At 36.1% G+C, this 20,203-nt stretch overlaps 1 protein-coding gene across 3 annotated transcripts in view; it reads left to right on the forward strand.

Annotated features, from left to right (window-relative positions):
- Nucleotides 1-20,203, forward strand: part of Grid2 (glutamate ionotropic receptor delta type subunit 2) — a 1,371,796-nt gene that overhangs the window by 1,075,644 nt on the left and 275,949 nt on the right. For all 3 annotated transcript variants that reach the window (XM_063247280.1, XM_063247281.1, XM_063247279.1), the window contains exon 12: nt 5,689-5,827. In XM_063247280.1, coding sequence (XP_063103350.1) covers nt 5,689-5,827 — 139 coding nt within the window. The remainder of the gene's footprint in view (nt 1-5,688; nt 5,828-20,203) is intronic.

A 20,203-nucleotide genomic window follows, 5' to 3' on the forward strand; every position in this document is an offset into this window, starting at 1 on the left:
GATTTTTGCGTGTATCATACATAAATCCAGTTGCCCTGATTCTACTTAATAAAAAGACCTCAGTTTCCATGCAGCATTGCAATGACAGCTCGTATTAATCACGGGCCCATGCAGCACCGCTAATTTTCATGGATATGTTTGCACTATCCTTGTACAAAAATGAAACCTTAATTACTGTATGAAACTACAGTCATCTAGAATTAAGGCATTTCTTCTTCATGAAGAAACTAGGCTATTTGGGGGCTTTTGCAATTTCAAAAAACATTTACATTCCTGCTTACACACACACACACATACCAGATACAACCTCAAATTTCAGCTTACAATTCCTTAACTGAATCTATATAGAGAAAGAAAGAAGAAAAGTGAACAAGATTTATTTTCTTACAATATCGAGTCTTTTAATGAATGAACATTTATTTAATCATACCATTTTAGATAAATGACTTTCATAAATTTAAACATTCATTTTTGTGTACTTTATAATGTTAACTCATTAAAGTGATAAGCATATTTAATTTCATTTTGAGTGTTGGTTGCTAGTGCATATAAATATGCTTCATTTTTGAACCTTGATTCTGTACCATAGGCCCTGGGGATTTAGTCCAGCAGCATCAATGCCTGCCTGGCAAATGTGAGGTCATGAGTTCAATCTCTGGCACTGAAAAAGAAAAAAAAGAAAGAAAAAAAAAAAAAGCAAACTCAGGCCATTCTGTACCACAGAAAATGGATAGTATTTATTTTAGTAGTTTCTTTTGGATTTTCCACATTCATAGTCATATAAACTCTAATTACCTCTCTCTTCATTATTTCCAAGCCTTTCTTTCTTTCTTTCTTTCTTTCTTTCTTTCTTTCTTTCTTTCTTTCTTTCTTTCTTTCCTTCCATCCTTCCTTCCTTCTTTCTTTTTCTTTCTCTTTGCTTGTTTAATACATTGAAATCAAAATTAAATAGCAAGTGGTAACAACATCTAGCCTTGAAGAACATCAAAAACTGTAGGTTATTGATAAATATGCTTGTTATAGGTTTTCTAAAAGTGCTCTTTCTAGGAATGAGAAAAGTGTTTGTTTTAGTTTGCTAGACTATTTCCAGAGAATTTTAAAACATACTGAATGTTGAACTTTTAGCATCTTCTGCATCAACCAGTATGATCAGATGGTTTTTCTCTTTTATGCTAGTGGAATGAATTATAGTTGTTGATTTTTGAATGTTAAACCCACCTTTCTTTTGTATAATAAACACAACCAAGTTGGTTTTTTGCTTGTTGATACATATTTCAACTGATTAAATTGTGTCAATGATCGTGTGAAATACTAGCCTTTGATTTTTTTCCTGAATGACCATGGCAGGTTTCATCCTCCAAGCTATGCTTTCTTTATACCATGGATGTCCTATCAACTGTTTGTTTCCAAACTCAGGAAGAGCTGGAACAAAATTCATTATTCCTCAAATATTTGCTAGATTTTGCTATTAAAGCACTGGTATTGGACAAGTTTTCTTTCTGACCTTAAAGACTTCAATAGAGGAACCCAGAATTTTCTATTTTCTATCTCTTGCACCAGAATTTTTCTAGGAATTTTTTCAAATGTCAATTTCCAAATTTATTCACATAAAATTGCACTCTTGCTGTCCTTCTAATATTCCCAACATATGTAAGAATGTGCCATTTATATTCCTGCTATTGTCTGGCAACTTCATGTATTCTCTTGATTAGTCTTAATAAGTACTTATAACCACCCCAAAGAACCAAATTTCTGTTGTATTTCTTTTTGTATTTTTTTCTTTAGATTTGATTTGGATGTTTTTTGTCATCATGAAATTGATGAGCAGCTCATTGTTTTTAGTCCTCTTACACATTATCTGCAATCACTTTTTTTCCTAAATAGACAAATTTACCTAAATTCCACCAACTATCAAAACTTGTGAAATTTTGCTTTTTTATAGTCCAGATCAAAATGTTTTTACTTTCTCATGTTTTTTTTTTTAAATTTTAGTGAATAATTTCCAAGCAAGTGGAGATGTTCTAGCTTTCTCAGTCCCACGCTTTAGGCAAGTCATGAGACCTAGTTTGTGTAACCCCTAACCTTTGAAGACATTTTATGAAGTCATTGCTAGAGTCTTGGTCTCTTTAATTTCCTCTCTGGAAGGTGTCCTATGGTCCCTAGGGAAAAGCAATGTCAAAGATACGGTCCCCCTTGTTTATTTTATGCAGAATTTGGTCCTCTTCAGCTCTGCAGGTGTTTTCCATGTTCTGTTTTCCCATCTGTCATCAGTAAGAGGTTGTCATGAGCTGTCTAGTCCAACATGAGCAAAATTTGAAGATGAGATTCTTATTATTCTAGTGTTTTATTCCTAACTGCAGGTATCAAATTAAATAGCATTTTATTTGTACTCTACAAGACTATTTGAACTATCAGAGTTTCAAATTTTGTATACCACCGATGGAGAAACGTAGCAAGGATTCTTTCATCTTGGTGAAAACAACTCTAATCATGGCTAAAGACTATGGAAACAAACCTTGAATTACCCTTTTCAGTCAAACTTTTTCTCTTCTACTTTTATTATACATACATCTTTCAGGCTTTAGCTATCATCATGTTAACACTTTATTATTATTTTTTTCAATTAGTTGTGTTGCTCAGAAATTCCCTATGGGGATTTAAAAAATAAATATGTTCTTTAGCTTTCATCTTTTAAAAGCTCAGTGGAAACCCCTTTTGCTTTGAAGAAGAAAGTCTCTAAAATGCATTATAACTGCCTTTGAAAAATGTGTACCAGATAGCAGAGGTGAGCCTGTACTGAGTACATTATATTATGAAAACAGCTCAGAACATAACCAAAGGGCATGTTTACACTGCATTTCAAATGTACAGCCATTACACCCTGAGAACTACTGGTGGGAATAAAAATATGCTTGATATCATAGTTAATTGAATTCTGTTAAGTCATTCACATACTGATGGACCCAGGAAGGGGAAATATTATTTTCATGTGAAAATAAGCCTACTTTCTTTCAAAAACTCCAGTGTTTCATAGTGAGCACAGATTAGTCTGAGAGGGTTTCCATGGCACAAACTCAATGGGTGGCTTAACGACAGAATCTTATTTCTTCACCCATCTGGGGGGTGGAGGCCCAAGATCCAGGCATTCCCAGTCCTAGTTTCGCCCACTGCCTCTCCAAGTGGCAGTTCAGGGTCCCCCAGTTTGTGGGTATGCGGCCTTTTCTCTCCACAGACGCATGTAGGTGTTTCTTGTATGGACATAGGTCATACTGGAACAGGGCTATGCTTTTAGGATCTCATTCTGTCTTATTCCTGTAAAGGTTCTACTTTTAAACACTGTTATATTGGGTGTTAGAGTTTTAACATTATGAATTTCAGAGTGTAACAAGTCAGCCTACAACATATAATATATTTATTCAAGAACAATTTAGCAGTATAATGTGGGACAGAGCCTGTGTCAGAGATTATAATTATATGGACAAGAAACTAAAAATATATGAAATGTATTAAAGGAATATTTAAAACATTTTATATTGAATTTTTCATCTAAAAGAAACCATGTGATATTTAAACTCGTATGTCTGATTTACTTGGTTTACATTGTGATCTCAAGGTGCATACACTTTTCAAATGACTGAAATTTACCCCTCTTTACAGTATTAAAAAATAAGAAAATATAAACTGCATAAAATAAAGGAAGTAGTATGATTTCAATTTTGGTCTAAAATTAAATATGTGCACAGAGTAAAAGAAACTAACAAAATCTTAACAATAGTTCTGTGTTAATGAGAGAATTAAAAGCAACTTAATTTTTTCACAATGGTTTTCTTTTCCTTTTTTGTAAAAAAAAAATTCAGTACTTTTTTAATCAGGAAAAAAATGTATTCTTTTTAAAACACCCAGCAATTTTTTTGTTACTAGCTGGGGAATTAGCAAGATGAAGAAAATGTTTTTCTGGGAAAAATTGAATAATTTATGATAAAAATTAAAGAAATTGGCAGTAGATTAATCAGAGAATAGTAGAGAGTTATTTAGTAATTATCCTTTTAGCAAAGATCTTTCTGAGGAACTAGCTATCTTCTGAATAGAAACCAGAATGCATTACAAGTGCACTTGTAACCTGAAGAGAAGGAGAGTCCCGGCCTCAGGAATGGCAAGTGCAAAGTCCATGGGTCAGATGTTGGCTCCATATAAGAAATCCCAAGAGAACGTGGAGAGAAGGGCAAGGAGGAAAGCCCCACACCTGACATAAATTACTTCATGTTGGTCAGGGTAACCTTGGTAAGACTTTGGATGTTTTTTCTAAGAGAGATGGAAAGCCATTGAGAGATGTGACAAAAGGAGAATCTTGAAATCATTTTCATTTTCTGAATCGCTGTGACTCAGGAGTAGTATTCTCTAGAACATAAACAAGGAAACTATGTCAGCTGCTCAGTAATCCAATGCGGATGGTTTTGAGCTGGTGGTGACGATCTGTAATCAAAGCTACTCAGACGTTTAAGCAGGAGAATGGGAAGTATTAGACCAGTCTAGGTAACTTAATGAAATTCTGGCTTAAAATGAAAAGAAAATTTTGGGCGGACCAGGGATCAAACTCATGACCTAGCATTTGCTAGGCAGGCGCTTGTGCAACTGAGCTAAGTCCCAGTCCCTCAAAATGAAATTTAGTTAAGTGCTGGGGATGTAATTCAGCATTTCCAGGATTCAGTCCTTAGTACCACACACACACACACACACACACACACACACACACACACAGATATAAGTTTGGATTTTAGGTGTGAATGGTGATGTAAAAAATGTTCAGGATACACTACGAAAGCAAAGGTGACAGGACTTGTTATATGTTGAGAGGTTGCTAAGTTTAGGTCTAATAAATGAATGGTAATGCTATTTCCTGGCATGAAATAGACCAGGTTGATACATGCTTCATTCAGGAATGAAAAAGTTCTGTTTTGGAAGCAGTGAGTTTGAGATGCCCATTAGATTCCAAGTGGAAAATGCAGTTTTATCTCTAGTGACCTAGAAAGTAAGGCTCTAAATATAAATTGAAAATTAACCAAGTATGCCATAGGTGATATTCAGAATCAGGGAACTGTTGCAGTCACACAGGGTGAGAATATGGCCCAAGAATGGAACAAATCTAAGGGCTGAGCCCAAGACCAGTCCAACATTTACAGAAGGGAAGGAGATTCTGCAGCAAGATGTTAAGAGCAGTCAATGAAGAGTAGAGAAAAGCAAATGTGATGATGCTTTGTATAATTCCAAGATCTTTAACTTGTGTTTTTAGAGAATCTAACTAAAAATAATCTTTCTAATATTATTTAACTGAAAGTCTTAAATGGTGTACTACAGTTATATAGCAGAATTTATATCACCCAACTATGAATAATCAAGCTCTTAAAAAAAGTGTAGATTTGTGTCTGAAATGAGGGTAATTAATGAGAAGATAACACAATGACAAGGCAAACTGTCTTTTGAACCCATTACGTTGAATATCATGTTTCTTATTGACTAGTTTCACATATTCTCATAACAGAATAAAATGCAAAACAATGAAAATAGAGATACTGATGTTATGGAAAAACGTTTCCCACATTGTAGCTGTTTTTGGCATTGTGTGTGTATGGATTCAGACTCTCAGTAATGTTTGTGGATGTTCTTTCACCTCTTCGTTTCTTCCCGCAGGTGGGGAGGTTCCCTACACAACCCTGGCTACTCGGATGATGATGGGGGCTTGGTGGCTCTTTGCTTTGATTGTCATCTCGTCTTACACAGCAAACCTCGCTGCTTTCCTCACTATCACACGCATCGAAAGCTCCATCCAGTAAGTGTACAAAGACCCCAGAAGCCAGCAAGCATGAGAAATGATGGAAGTGACCACAACATTTGAAAACAAGTGTAAAGTATCTTGCAAAATATTGCAGCCTCTCTTTAAGTAAAAGCTTTTTTTTTTGATACTGAAGAGTATTACTGGATATTCCAACTCCTAAAAGTACAATATCAGTAGAGCATTTTATGTAATAAATTGTGGCTACATTTATTACACATAAGCATTACAAACGTTGCTTCTCATATTTTCATGGAAGGATAGCACATCTTCAAATTTTAACCTCCATGAAGAATGACTGTGTCTGAGGAACACTGTGGAAAGGAAAAAGGGAACAAAAGTCATATTTTTTAGAAAAAAGGTTTTTATCTTGAGTTTGTCTCATGATGCTATGTTGAAGTCATAGTTGAATCAGTGTAGATGACTAAAAGGCAGATAGATCACTGGAAGATGGAAGAGAGAGAAAAGACAAGAAAGGAAAAAGTAGGAGAGAGAGAGACAGAGAGAGAGAGAGAATATCCACTGACTTGAAATCTGGTGTTTCAGGAACCATATTCTGTTTGTACCTTTATGACATTATACCTAACGTGGGCATTATTACTGCTGTTTTCTAGTTGCAGTTGTTGTGGTAGGAAGTGGTCCTTAACCATGGTGTGCTTACTTAAATCCCAACAACTATCTAAGTCAGTGCCGCCATTCACAAATGCCATATCCATGAGTACTAGCAGCCCCATGCCTTTGGCTGACCAGGCCCATTTTGCCTCTGTGGTCATGCTATGAAATCAGCAACACTGTAGAATTTCTGTCCTACTAGAACACAATGTTCTATGTACTGTTATAAGAAAAGTTTCCTTGAAAATGTTTTATTCAACTAAAAGCAAAGTAACTAATTTTCCTATGTCTTAAAAGTCTCACAATTCAAAATTAGAACTATCAGCTGTAAAAGAATTTCTTAGAGATTTAATTTTTATGTAAATGAAAACATAAGAATTCTTACTTTTACAAATGTGTAAATAAAGTTCATCAGAAGCCACAAACTATTGCAGCATAGTACTAAAAAATCAAGAACTAATTAGATATAAAGAAATAAAGTGGTATATTTCTTCACTTTTCTTATTATACAAGTTGAAACTCAAAAATTCAACTAGTAATGCTAGCTAACAGTCAATTTTTTCATCCGTTTATGGAGATATTACCTATTTCTCTTATCAAATCATGTTCTTCAGTGTATTTTTGAAATATGCCTGTCATACAGAGCCTGCACACTCTTCCTAATTTATTTTCCCTATGGTCAGTTCTGTGGGCGGTGTGAATTATAAATGGCACAGAGTAAAGCCCAGGAGAAATGTAAACTCATGACCCCATCAGCATGATACTTTATCAGCAATAAAGAAAATGATTGCCACAGCCTTGCCAGAAAATCAATGAATTTTTAAAAACCACAAAAAATTATAATTAACATTTATTGATGATTCACCAGATGCCAGACTTTGTTAAATATTTTACATGTGTATTGGCTCATTCAATATATATACCCATTTTCTGAAAAGCAAGCAATAGGAATCATTTTACAAATGATGAAACCAAAGTTGAGATGATAAAGAACTCATTGTAGGTCACACTGCTCATAAGTGGTTAAATAAAGGCTAGACTAAATCTGTCTGACTCCTAAAGCTGTATTTTAAATGTGCCACACTTGTTCTCCTCCTGTGCATCTGAACTCTCTCAGGGCCCTTTATTTCTAGTGACCGATGGAAAGAATATATAATAGCATTACCCACTGTGAAGTATGTAGAGTGCTATGAAGGATAACATCCTCAAAATCCTCAGCTTGTCTGGGGACAGATGTAACATTCATATTGGGCCACATCTCTGGGCATCCACCTCAACAAGAGCTAATTCTATTATAATTGATATACCCCACTCCAAGGAAGACATTCTGGCATACTCAATCAATGCAAACTGCATTCAGGTAAAGTTGTAATTGTCAGATAAAGATAGAATGTACATCAAGCATATATTGTAATGACTGGGCATACTTACATCTACATTGTCTAATAATTGGCACAGCCAAAGTGTAAACACACCTGTTACCACCCATACGACACTTCAGCTCCCCCAAACATGTTCATTGCATAGTTGAAAATCTGTTCTCTTGGAGCAGCATCTCCCTGCCTGGATCACCTCATAGCCCTGGCCACCACTGCTTTACTGTCTGTTTATAAACAGTCATCTCTTTTAGTCTCATAGAAATGAAAACATAGAGTGCTTGTTTTTCTGTGTTGGATCATCTCACTGAGAATAATGACTTACACTCACCCATGTTGCCAAAAATGGAATATTTTATTTCATTAACAATTATTTGTAATTTGTTATATGTTCAACATATTTAATTCTAAAAATCTATGTAGTTTCTATCTGCCTTTAAAGCATCTTAAAATAAATGAGTTAATAAAATTTGAAAAACTGATCCCATGATAAACAGTGGTTATAGTAGTAAATAAAAATGATGGCTAACATCACTGAAACAATAATGATCCAGACATTAAACATGCTGCATGTATTCTTCTCATTTACCCTTCAAAAAGACTCTAGTAATACAAGTAGTACAATTATTACCATTTTGTAGGTGAGAAAACAGAAATTGTAGGTGAGAAATTTTGGAAGTTAAATGGTCAATGTCAACCACTCAATACAGACCAGAACTGGAAATTGTGTTACAATGCCAGTCCATGGGTTTGCACACTAAAGTTCCTTTCCCGTGTCATTATGACACCTACACTTGACCCAATAATTATCTAATGTTGGAGACATCACGTGTGTTTGTGTAGCTGAGCCACTCAGTCATTAACTTCACCTGCATCAGTTTGACGCAGCTTTAATGCAGTAACAGTGAAAGCAAAAGCTGCTCTCCATTTTTATATCCCTAACGTTTGTCTAAAAGTGAAGCCTAATGAGAAAAGGTTGTAATTTCACATGATGCGTCTCTCAGACACAGTTCTGTGGTCCAAAGTGACTGTGCATTCATTTTTAAAGAGTCATTCCTTCTCAGAGCCAACTGGCAATATTAAAAGCCATCAGTGGGTATAATAAATCTGCACTTCCTTCTAATATTATCACTGGACTAATTTTGGAAGGGTGGAATCAAAGCCAAAGAAGTTAAAAGAAGTCTGATTCTCACCCCGAGTTTACCAATATCTTCTAATTTCATGCCTCAGTTGTGTCAGTAAGCATAATTGCCTACAACATTTCTTGGAAACATTCAAGGTTCCATTTATAACTAATACCAAGTTCTCTGGAAAAGTCTACCTTTTTGTAGAAAATACAAAAACGTTTTCAGAATACCATTAGATGCTATGCTTCTCTTCATAATTTATCTTCATAATATTAACAGCTCACTCAATGAACTTGGGTGTGTAAAGAACTTTTTTCCAGTCCAGTTTCCCTGTGGCATTAGTAAACATATGCCACGCATATCTTCATCCCTAAAACTCAGAATTTCTTTTTCAGATCAAGATGGCCAAAGAGATTAGAGAGATAGATGGTCAGAGAAGTTAATGAGATTAGAGAGATATCATTGAGAGAGAAGAAAAATCAGATCTCTTTGAATAGAGGATTGACATGAAATCTTGCAGCCTAGTAGAAGAAATCCAATGGATTTATTTGGGGAAGCAGAATATTTTTTATACAGCTTTATCCTTCTTCAGATTGTCAGCATCTAACCTGCTATTTGCTCCTGCCATTAATGTTTAAAAATGCAATTTCCCTGTAAAGAGAATCCTCAAGCTAAATTTTTATATCCCTTCAGTGACTGGGCACATTTACATTGTGCTGTTAGGATATAACGTGACAGGTCAGGACACAGTTGGAATGGGCAGTGTTCGACATGCAGTTAAATTTCCTTTTTCCAGGTAAAAGGCAAAATGCCCTTTCTGTAAAACTCGAACGATAGCATGGACTTTTTCATTCATATGGAAGGAAAATGGAACGTACATTTTTTTCTTGGTACTTTGGCTGAAAGTAGCAATGGGGAGATAAAGCACGGGAAGGGACACCATTGTTAGCTCCATTTGTTTTCAATATGATTTTCAGAAAGCTATTTCATGAGTGTAGCTGTAGAGAAATCATATGGTTATATTTACTAACTGTGATAATTTGGTCATGAAACTTGAATATTTTTAGTCCCTGTAGCTATAACTAAGTTTGGGTATATTAAAAAGGATCCCAACATTCCACCATATTTTTTGTGTTTAATGCATTTATTCTCTCTAATGCTATTGTAAAAAAAAATTGAGTTGATTCTGTCACTGAACCAAACTGTGTGGGTAATTTTCTCAAGAATAATTTTAGAAAATAAGAAAGTAGAGTAAGATTTGAAAGGCAAATTGTTAATAATCCATTGACTTTTCCCTGGCAGTTAAATTCTGTTCATATCTAAACAAACTTTACTTTGAAATAATACTATATTTCCCAGTAAATCATGAAGATACAGTGGAGAAGTGTCAGGTAATCTTCAACCCGTTTTCTTCAATGACTACCCCTTAAGAAACTGAAGACAACCAGGAAAGTGACATTGCCATGATGTGTGCAGAGTCCTTGCCATGTTCTCACGTGTGTGGAACTGCACAGCCCCACTGCTCTTAAAATAGAGTGCAGTCCCACTGAGACAAGGCTTGCCCTCACTCTGCCCTTGTGTTCTGCTGGTCCCTCCTTTCTACCATTCCCCACTGTGATAATCACTAACATGTCCTACGTGTCTACCATTTCTGTCATTTCAAGAAAAGTGGAATCATTTACTCTGGAGCATTTTGAAATTCGCTTTTTCGCACCCCACACCCGTGATATGCTTCCAAGTTGCTCATGTTACAATAATTTATTGTTTTTTAATGTTGTCTGGCAATCTATAGTATGGATGTAGGCAGTTTGTTTAACAATTTGCTTATTGAAGAACAGTTTTGTTGCCTCCAGTGTGTGGTATTTCAAAGAAAGCTTCTAAGAATGTTTATGCTCAGGTGTCATATGAATATGCTCTCATGCCTTCTCCATAAAAGCCCAGGAGTGATTACCAGGTCATACAGTATACTTAATGTTTAAGGTATCGCCAAATTAGTTCCGGAGTGGCTGGACCATTGTATATCCCAGCTGCAATGAATGAGAGATTTGATCTTCTTAATGCCAGTACTTGGCATTCCTTATGTTTTATTTTAGTCACTTACTCATTCCATATGTAATGATATCTCTTAGCGCTCTTAATTTTAATTTCTCTAGTGCCTGGTAATGTTGGAAACATTATATGTGACCATTTGTAACCCTTGGATTCTCTGGCATGGAAAGTTTCTACATACATTTTGCCTGTTTCTGAATTGTTTGTTTTATTTCTGAGAATTCTTTGCACTTTCCACATATAAGGTATTTGTAAGATTTGTGCTTTGGAGATATTTTCTTCCTAATCATGGCTAATCTTTTCATCCTCTTTGTAGAGGCTGTCATACAAAAAAGTTTTAATTTTAATGAAACCCAATATATCACTTTTTTTCCCTTTCATGGGTTGTATTTTTGATAGTGTATCTAAGCCTCTTCACCAAGTCATAGGTTCAAAAGATTTTCTCTTCTTTAGTTTTATAGTTTTACATTTCACATTTAAATCTAAAATCTATTTTGAGTATGCTTAGATTGAGATTTTTGGGCGTATGAATTTTTAAATGACCTATCAGCATTGCTGAAAAGACTATTCCTCTTTCGTTGAATTGCTTTCCTATTTTTTTTTTAAAGTTGGCTACACTGTACAATTCTATTTCTGGGTCCCCTATGGTGTTCCATCAATGTATGCTTTTCCCTCTCTGCCAGTAACAGTTTTGATTGCTGTAGCTCAAAGTGGAGTGATTCCTCCCACTTAGTCCTTTTTCCCTCACATTTCAGAATTATCTTAGCTATTCCATTTCCTTTGCCTTTCCAAATAAATGTTAGAATAATCTTATCTATATTCACATACAGACCCCAAAAATCTTACTGGAATTTTGACAGGAACTGCATTCAGTCTGTAGATAGGTTGAGGGGAGAAGTTATATCTTGACTCTTTGAATCTTCCGAACTATGAAGGAAGTATGTCAATTGACTCATTTACATGTTTGGTTTATTTCACCGGTGTATTTTAATTTTTGACCTATGATACTTACAAGTCCTGTGCATGTTTTGTAAGATTTGTACTGAAGTATCTTGTTTCCCCAGTGATTACAAGTGGTACTGCATTTTTAATTTGTTTTCATCTATTGATTATTTGTGTAAAGACTTCAACTCCTTTGTGTGTGCTGCTTTTATCTTGTGACCTTGCTGAACTAGCTTATTAGTTCTCAGAGTTTTTGTTTACTTTCATCTGTATCTAAATAAGCATTCTTACAATTTATAGAACTTTCTTTTTCTTTTCTTTTCTTTTCCTTTTCTTTTCTTTCCTTGCCTTGTTTTCTTTTCCTTCCTTTCTTTCTTTCTTTCTTTCTTTCTTTCTTTCTTTCTTTCTTTCTTTCTTTCTTTCTCTCTCTCTCTCTCTCTCTTTCTTTCTTTCTTTCTTTCTCTCCTTCTTTCTCCCTTTTATTCCTGTTCTTCACTTTCTGTGCTCCTACAACTTCCAGTACTATGTAAAAATAAGCGACTGTGAGCATCTTTTCCTTGTTTCTGATCTTGGTGGGAAAACATCCAGTGTTTCACTGTTAGTTGCATTACTTATAAGTTGATTTTGTTCTGTTTTACATATTATTAAGGTGAGGAATTCTTTTCTACTGCTGGTTTTCTGCTTCTTTTTTTCCTTGATTTTCCTCCTTTTTTAAACTTGAGACAATGAAAGACCCTTCATTTTCTTTGACAGATGATTTTTAATTTTATTTTCTCTAATCATATCTATTGTTTCTATCTATTCTCTGCACATTTTAGTTCAATTTCCAGACTGTAGAATCCAGGCCTCTTTCCATCCTCAAAGTTTTCATGAGTTCCCTTTCCCCATCCAAAATGACAGCGTCTGACTCCATTTGTGGAGCACACTGGACCTTGCAGCAGCCCTGTCTCTATTCACTGCAGCCAGGTAACCTGTTCTCCCCCTTGTCCCCACTATTTCCCGCCTCTGTGCAGTCCTGCGTGCTGTTCCCTCCCTTGAAGTGGCCTGGAGACCCTATATTCTCTTCTGCATCATTCTTGCTCAGACGTATTAGTATTTATGCATGCATTTTTTGAGATAAAAAAATTATTCCAAAGCAGGGACTATGCCCTGTTCATTTTTGAGCCTCTAGTGTTTCTCAGATTAGCTGATATACAATGCAAATAATAAGAGCCCATGTTTATTGGACATTTGCTGTATCAAAGGCATGAATCAAATGCTTTGCAGAGATTTTTTCATTTCACTCTCATAAGAGCCCCACAAAGGGTGTATTATATTATATCCATTTCACAGGTGAAGAAACTGAAAACTGGGGTAGTAAACTTAGGCAGTCCAACATTAGGATTTTCCTCTCAGTCAGGAAAACGTATCATCTGCCAATGCTGAGTACACTAAATCTGTATTGAAATAAATTTAAAAAATGAAAACCATGTATGTCATTATAAATTTTTTTTTCAAAAAAGAACGTTTCAGAAATTATCCTGGCATTATGTTTTGCTAAGCTAATTTTAGATATTTTTAGGTCCTGTGCTCTCTTAGAAATAGGTACAAGGCACTGTGAATTCAAGGAATGTGCATTCATGTCCTCTAATACTTATTAGAGAATCCACATCAGGAATCATAATCATTTAAGCCTGACTTTTTCTACAGGTAAAAGGGAGGAGGTTTAACTTCATAGATGTCATGTAGTTATTAAATGAAAAGGAAGATCAGGCATGATCATTGGGTGCATCTTCAGTAATATTTACTCCCATTTCTCTACTTCCTTTCCAGCAAGTAGCTCAGAGAGAACTGAGACTTGAGATTTTCCTCTGCCTCCTCTTGAGATGGTGTTAATAACTATTCTTTTCACTATTTTGCCTATAATTGCATACACTAAGTTCTTCCTTTCACTTGGTTCATCTACTGCTCAGCGTTCCTTCCTGATGCTGCTATTGTTTATGTGTTTATCTTACAAGATGCTGCCTTCAGACCCTGTCGTTTCATCGTCTAATCTCTTCAATGACAAAAACTTGGTATGTCACCCAAGGCTTATTTGAGCTTAAGCATAAAAAACAAAGAATGGGTCGATTCACGTAGAAGCCTCATCTTACTGTTTGATCAACTAGCACTATACCAACCTGCTCCTGAAGGTGCCTAGCAATAAACCCTGGCCAGGATATCTGTTTACTGGGCAAGTGTTCTCCTCTAATTCCACTTTATTTACCCCTCTCATAATGCACAGGTCAAGTACTGCTTCCTCCATGTAGCTTACTTCATATTCATAATCAGATTTACTTTCCGTTATCAACCACTTTGCATCTGTTTCATTTACACCCTGAATTACATATTGTCCAACTTCTTTTTTACCTTCCCAATTTACATGCATGTCCTTGACTTCTGTGTTTAATCTCCATTGTACCAACTGTGGGACTTTTGTAGTATCTTACTGAGCACCTAGTACATAATTGGTAACAGGTAATGTTCATTCAATGAATGAACAAGGAAGGGATTTCTAGAACCTGGCTTGAGAGTATAAAACCCCATGACCTGTATGTGTACATCAGAAAGAAACGTGAAAGTCATTTTCTGTGCTGTTGTTCCACCCATGAGTAAAAGCCCAAAGATACATTCTCTAGGTTACACCCACAGTGTCCCCCTCTCAGTCCCTTCAGTAGCTGCCTATTTCATAGCTCTCTGCAGGGAGTTTCACACATCATTAGAAGCAGCCAGAATCAGGTGGCAGAAGTGAGCAGGCCTGATTCACACAGCTTTTATGTTTCCTTTTAGTACAGAATCATATAGGTTTAGCTCCAGAACACACAGGCACTGCAGACAAAGGAAGACATTCATCTCCTTACTCCGTAGTGCTGAGTGCTGAAAGGGCTTACTTATTGTAGTGTTTAAGCACTGTGGCGATGGACGTTTTATGAGGATATGGCCATCTAGATGTCACAGACGGGACTTTTCATCATTAAAAAAAAGCATCTTTAAGAAATGTGTTGGTCTTTCAAGGCCACCCTTCAGTGAACATTTAATTAAAAGTTGTTCCTCATTTTATTTGTGGTTTCTAGTAACAGGGCTATGTTAATATTGATACAGACTCTGTTTACATGGAACTCACTAAGACAAAACCTCACCAATCAAATAAGCTCTCACAGCCCCAAAGTATCTTCCTTCTTTTTGGAAAAACAAAATCCTTCTAAACAATTTCTCTCTCTCTCTCTCTCTCTCTCTCTCTCTCTCTCTCTCTCTCTCTCTCTCTGTGTGTGTGTGTGTGTGTGTGTGTGTGTGTATGTGTGTGTGTCTCTCTCCCTGTCTCTCTCTCTCTGTCTCTGTCTCTGTCTCTCTCTCTGTCTCCTCCTAAGTCGAAAAACCTACACAGTACTCAAGTACATATATTTCTGTCTTTATTCTTTCTACACATTTAAGCACATGGTGACAGCCCCGTACCTGTGAGTACAATGTTTAGTCACTGTGTGGAGGAGGAGATTGAAAATGAGTCTTTGGGTCTTAAGTCTTTGGGTCTCCCTCCTGCAGTGAAAAGCTGAGGTAAGTTTTTAAATCACTTTGGAACTCAGGTTCCCACTCCCTCCACCCTTATTACTGGGATTAAATAAATTGAGTACTAAGTTACATTCCTCACATCCCCAGTTATTTTTTATTTTGAGACAGGGTGTTCCATTTTACCCAACTGGAACTGTGTTTCTCCTGCTTCAATTTCCCTAGTAGCCCGGGTTATATGTGTATCATCATGCCTGACTACTTTTCCATCTTCTTAAAAAAATCTATTCCCTCAATACACAAATATTAGTTACATACTTTTAATTAAGTTATTTTCAGGGTCCATTTAACTAAAGTTTGCAGCAACTGTACATATAGATATCAAAGACATGTGAGGTTCCTTATAAAAACAAACCTGCATAGACAGCTTAGTGAGAGAAATCCTGGGCAGGAAGGTAGAAATTCTGGTTTCGTTACATGCTCTTCCCTTAATTTCCTATTCCTGCTTTTTCGGTCCCAGTCACAGCTTTCTTTCCTTGGCTTCTCAGTCACCATGACCTTAGTGAGCTCTTCCGTCCTCCACTAAGTCCCCATCTGACCCATCAGCTCTCTGATCCTCTCAGTTCCTCCAAGCTCCTCTCATCTGAGGATACTCAGTTTGTTTTTAATGGATTTCTTCTACACACACACACACACACACACACACACACACACACACACATCAGTCTTCATTCTCAAGCCTTGATCCAAAAAAGCATGAGGATGGAAAAGATCCAGGAGTCCCATCATGATGAGTCCTAGGCAAGGTGAGGACAAGGTCTGCAGGTGGCTGGCTTGAGCTCCCTCCCCAAACCAAACCAGGATTTTTCTGAGAAGGCTGCTGATTTCTTCAGATTCACACTGAACTGGGTGAGAAGCTCATATGCAGGACAATTTGGGCATCATCCCTCTGCATGTCATTTTTACAAGACCTCTTTTCAACATCAGAGCTAATTGGGAATAAAGGATAATATCATTTTAAAAAATAAATAGTTTGGAGAGATTCATAGATCTGCTGCACTAAGAATAAACAATATAGTTTTTTGAATTTGGAAAACCTTGTGTTATCAATTGAAACTCCTTTCCCTGCCCTATGTTACATAGGTCCATACGGCTTGTCTTTAGTTAGATCCATCGTCACGGTCTCTAATATTGCAAGTGTTTTATTTTATTTATTTTACCTTATTTTAACAGTCATATTTCATTGAGCAGATTTTCAAATGGGCAGTTACACCACCTTTCTGTTATTTTTGGTAACTTCTTTTTTTCATCTAATTTTTTTTTTACTTTGAAAAATTGATAATATGATTAATGTTTTGAACATCTCAACTTCTTTGAAAGAACTTACAGGGAAAAACTACAAATTACTATTGATTGCTCATTTGAACCCACATTATATTAATTTGGATCATGGTTTCATGTAGTATTAGTATGTGTTTTTGTACATAGCTCATTAGTCATCTGTGTACAGGGGGGTGATCAATGGTTCAATGTCAGTCTTGAAGGGCATATCGAATAAAGTTTTTCCCATAAATCAGCAGTGGTTGTAGTTCTAATTAACATTTTCAGTGTTGATTTGAAGTATGAAATAGGGAGTAAGCTCATTAAATATGCAGATTACTCTATATTGAGTGGGGTGATTATTGACTAGAACGACACTGAAAGAATTCATAAAGACCTTGACAAATTAAGCAAGGTGATTATAAGTAAGATGGAGTTTAATAGGGATAAATCTGTGATAATTTACTCAATGGTGTGTGTGTGTGGTATGAAAGTTCAGAATCAAGTGATAAAGATAACCATTTGATGACTATAAATTTAAAATTTAGCATTAAGATTTACTAAGAAAATGACCAAAGTCATCTACTAGTATAAAAATTGTTAAAATCCTTTAAAGTCTACCTTAGCCTTTTTTTATAAGACCCATAAATTATGCAAACATGACAGAAGAGAAAAATACAGCTTAGCTAATATCTACATAAAACAGAATAATAGCTCTTGTGGATTACAACTAAAAGAATTTAGTGTTTAACTCAACAAGGACAAAGATACAGTATAAAAAGGAAAAACTGTTTTGTTACATAAAGAAATATACTGCAGACAGAGAGGTGAACAGGTATCATCCATTTTCACTGAAAACAAAATGATAAATTTCCCCGAAATATGAGGCACTCCTTTTAGCATGAGTAGGGACTTTTTATTCTTGTTTTCTAAGTCACTGATGTGTCCTAGGAAGAAAAAAGTCAGTTTTGGGGATCTAACTTACGTGTCCTAAGGTACCTAATCGAATCATGTGATCCCTCTTGTTATTCTTTATCTGTCTGATATTGTGAGTGCGTTAGGATTCCTTCAAAACATTCTGTAGAAATGAGATCATCAGAATTAGTGAAGTCCTTTGTGTATTTTCAAACATCTAGGGCTATAAGAATGGCTGTTTCGGTGGTGAAGTCTACTGAAATATGAAGACTTCATCTGATCATAAATTTTACAATCAGTGGATAGTCAATAGTGACACAGTAAAATGCTAGACATTCACACTTTGTCATTGCATTATTTGTTCCCAGTGTGGTAGGGTAAGTAATAGTATAATTTTATGTTATATAAGAAAGGAACTACATATATTTTTTATTATACACAGAAAAACTACAGGATGATTGAATTCATAGAATACCAGAGCCTTTTGTACTAGATTTGTGCTTAGCTAATTAATATATCATTATATAGTTTATTATTATCTTACATTTGTTATTGATATAAAAGCTTTTCATGCTAGGGATATGTGTTTATGTATTTATTTAAAAATTTGTTGTTAAGTGTTTTTTGTTGTTAAATATTTTTTGTTGTTAAATATTAATAAATTTTAAATATTTATTTTACTAATTGGCTACTTCTATAAATGACAATTCTCTCAGTAATGTTATGATTAAGAGGTGCCTGGTAGAAAAATATAGTGTTCATTGTACTTAAGGATTCATAGTATGACAAAAAAGAGTCCCTAATTTTTAGTGTATATCAAGAACACACAATCAGATTTTCAGATGACTGTTCTCTTGCAATTGTATATCATTAACACTTTTATTAACTATGCTTAACAACAACAAAGATGAAGTGTTTCTGTCTTCCTATCCACAAATATGAAATTGGCTCTTGAAAGAGTGTGGAAAGGGGGTGGTCTTCCCCTTGCCCTGTCAGGTGCATGGTCTGTGACATCTGTCTTTCTCCAGCGCGTCTGTCTCTCAGGAACTTCCACTTTTACATGGAGAGCCCTCGCTGTGCCACATGGAGGCTGAGGACAGGGTGTTCCTGACTAGTCAGCTGAGGACACAGTGTAAAAGATATTCTTAAACCTGTCGGGAAGATTGCAGTGCCATCTGTCGGCTATAATCCGCACCTCATCATTCACTGCAGAGGGACAGCACTCTAGAAGAGAGCTGCCCTCCTCATGAATATTGATACTTGCTTTTTCCAGACCAAGCACATTTGAAGAAGTTCTGACAGTGACTTAAGCAGTTCTTGAAACTGAAGATTAACTAAGTGTTTTAAAGATGTTCATTGCCTAAGGACTAGATGCTGGCTTTTCTAATGTGCTGGGTTCCAGCGCATAGGAGAGGGCCTAGAGTGAGAGAAGGGTTCAAAATGGGCATGTGAACAGGGACATGCTTAGCCCATCCCGCTCGTGTGCTGACCCTCTGCACATCTGCAGTCTTCTTTGAGTCTCATACAGGGCCTGACTTGGGGAACTTTGACACACACATACACACACACACACACACACACACACACACACACGCACGCACACACGCACACAAAGTGCATGCCGTCTGCCCTGGCTGTCGTCATCCAAGTTGAGTCTTCAACTTGTTCTTCAAATGGCTTCTGCTATTCTGCAAAGGAAGAGACCCCACCCCATGGGGAAGAAGAGAGGTGCTGCACTTCAAAGTAGATGCATGGCCCCCCACACTGCCCCTACCCTAGACAGCTGCACTAGGTGCCCCCTAATGACCCATAAAGTATACTTTTAGACTGCACAGTCCGATCTTCTTTTAGAGAGCCCTATCTTTTCCATTAAAGTGACTTTGACCATAATCTTTTAAAAACAAAACCATTTAAAAATAAAACCAAAATGTTATTGAGCTAAAGAAACATTCATGTCTTTCCTCAGCCTGGTTTTCCCAAATAGGAGTGCATCTCGGCACTAGGAACAGCTCACTGAGCTCTTGAGCTTTGAGCTTCACATGCTTCCTGCCATCAAGATGTTCCACTTATTCTGTCATACTCCTGACATGATTTCACTTCATCAAAATTTTTACAAACTTGGACCTGAAGATAAGAACTTTACTGGGAGAAGGAGATAGACTGAGGCATGTGGTTTACCAAAGGATGAGAATCAACTGGTTGTGCTACAGAGAGGAAGGTGGACAGCTTTGCATGGGGCTCACTCTCTTCTTCCTTAAGTAGCACACACTTGGCCTCCTGCCCCTCATCCACGCATTCTATCAGGAAAAGAAATCTTTCCATTTAATATTCTCTAATCATACGCAGCATCATTATTGTGGTTTTTGTCCTTGCTTCTGTCCTTGTTTTTGGTATTCTGTCTTTTGTTTTCTGTTCTTGGTATTGGTATGTATCTCTCCTTTAACTATTAAAGTCCTGAATTATTTTATGTATTCTTTAAGTATTTTGGTTAACCAAGTCAGATAAGGAAT

This window comes from Cavia porcellus, unplaced genomic scaffold (assembly GCF_034190915.1).
Source record: "Cavia porcellus strain 051 isolate PalLab524CR breed Dunkin Hartley unplaced genomic scaffold, mCavPor4.1 scaffold_4, whole genome shotgun sequence".
NCBI lineage: Eukaryota > Metazoa > Chordata > Mammalia > Rodentia > Caviidae > Cavia > Cavia porcellus.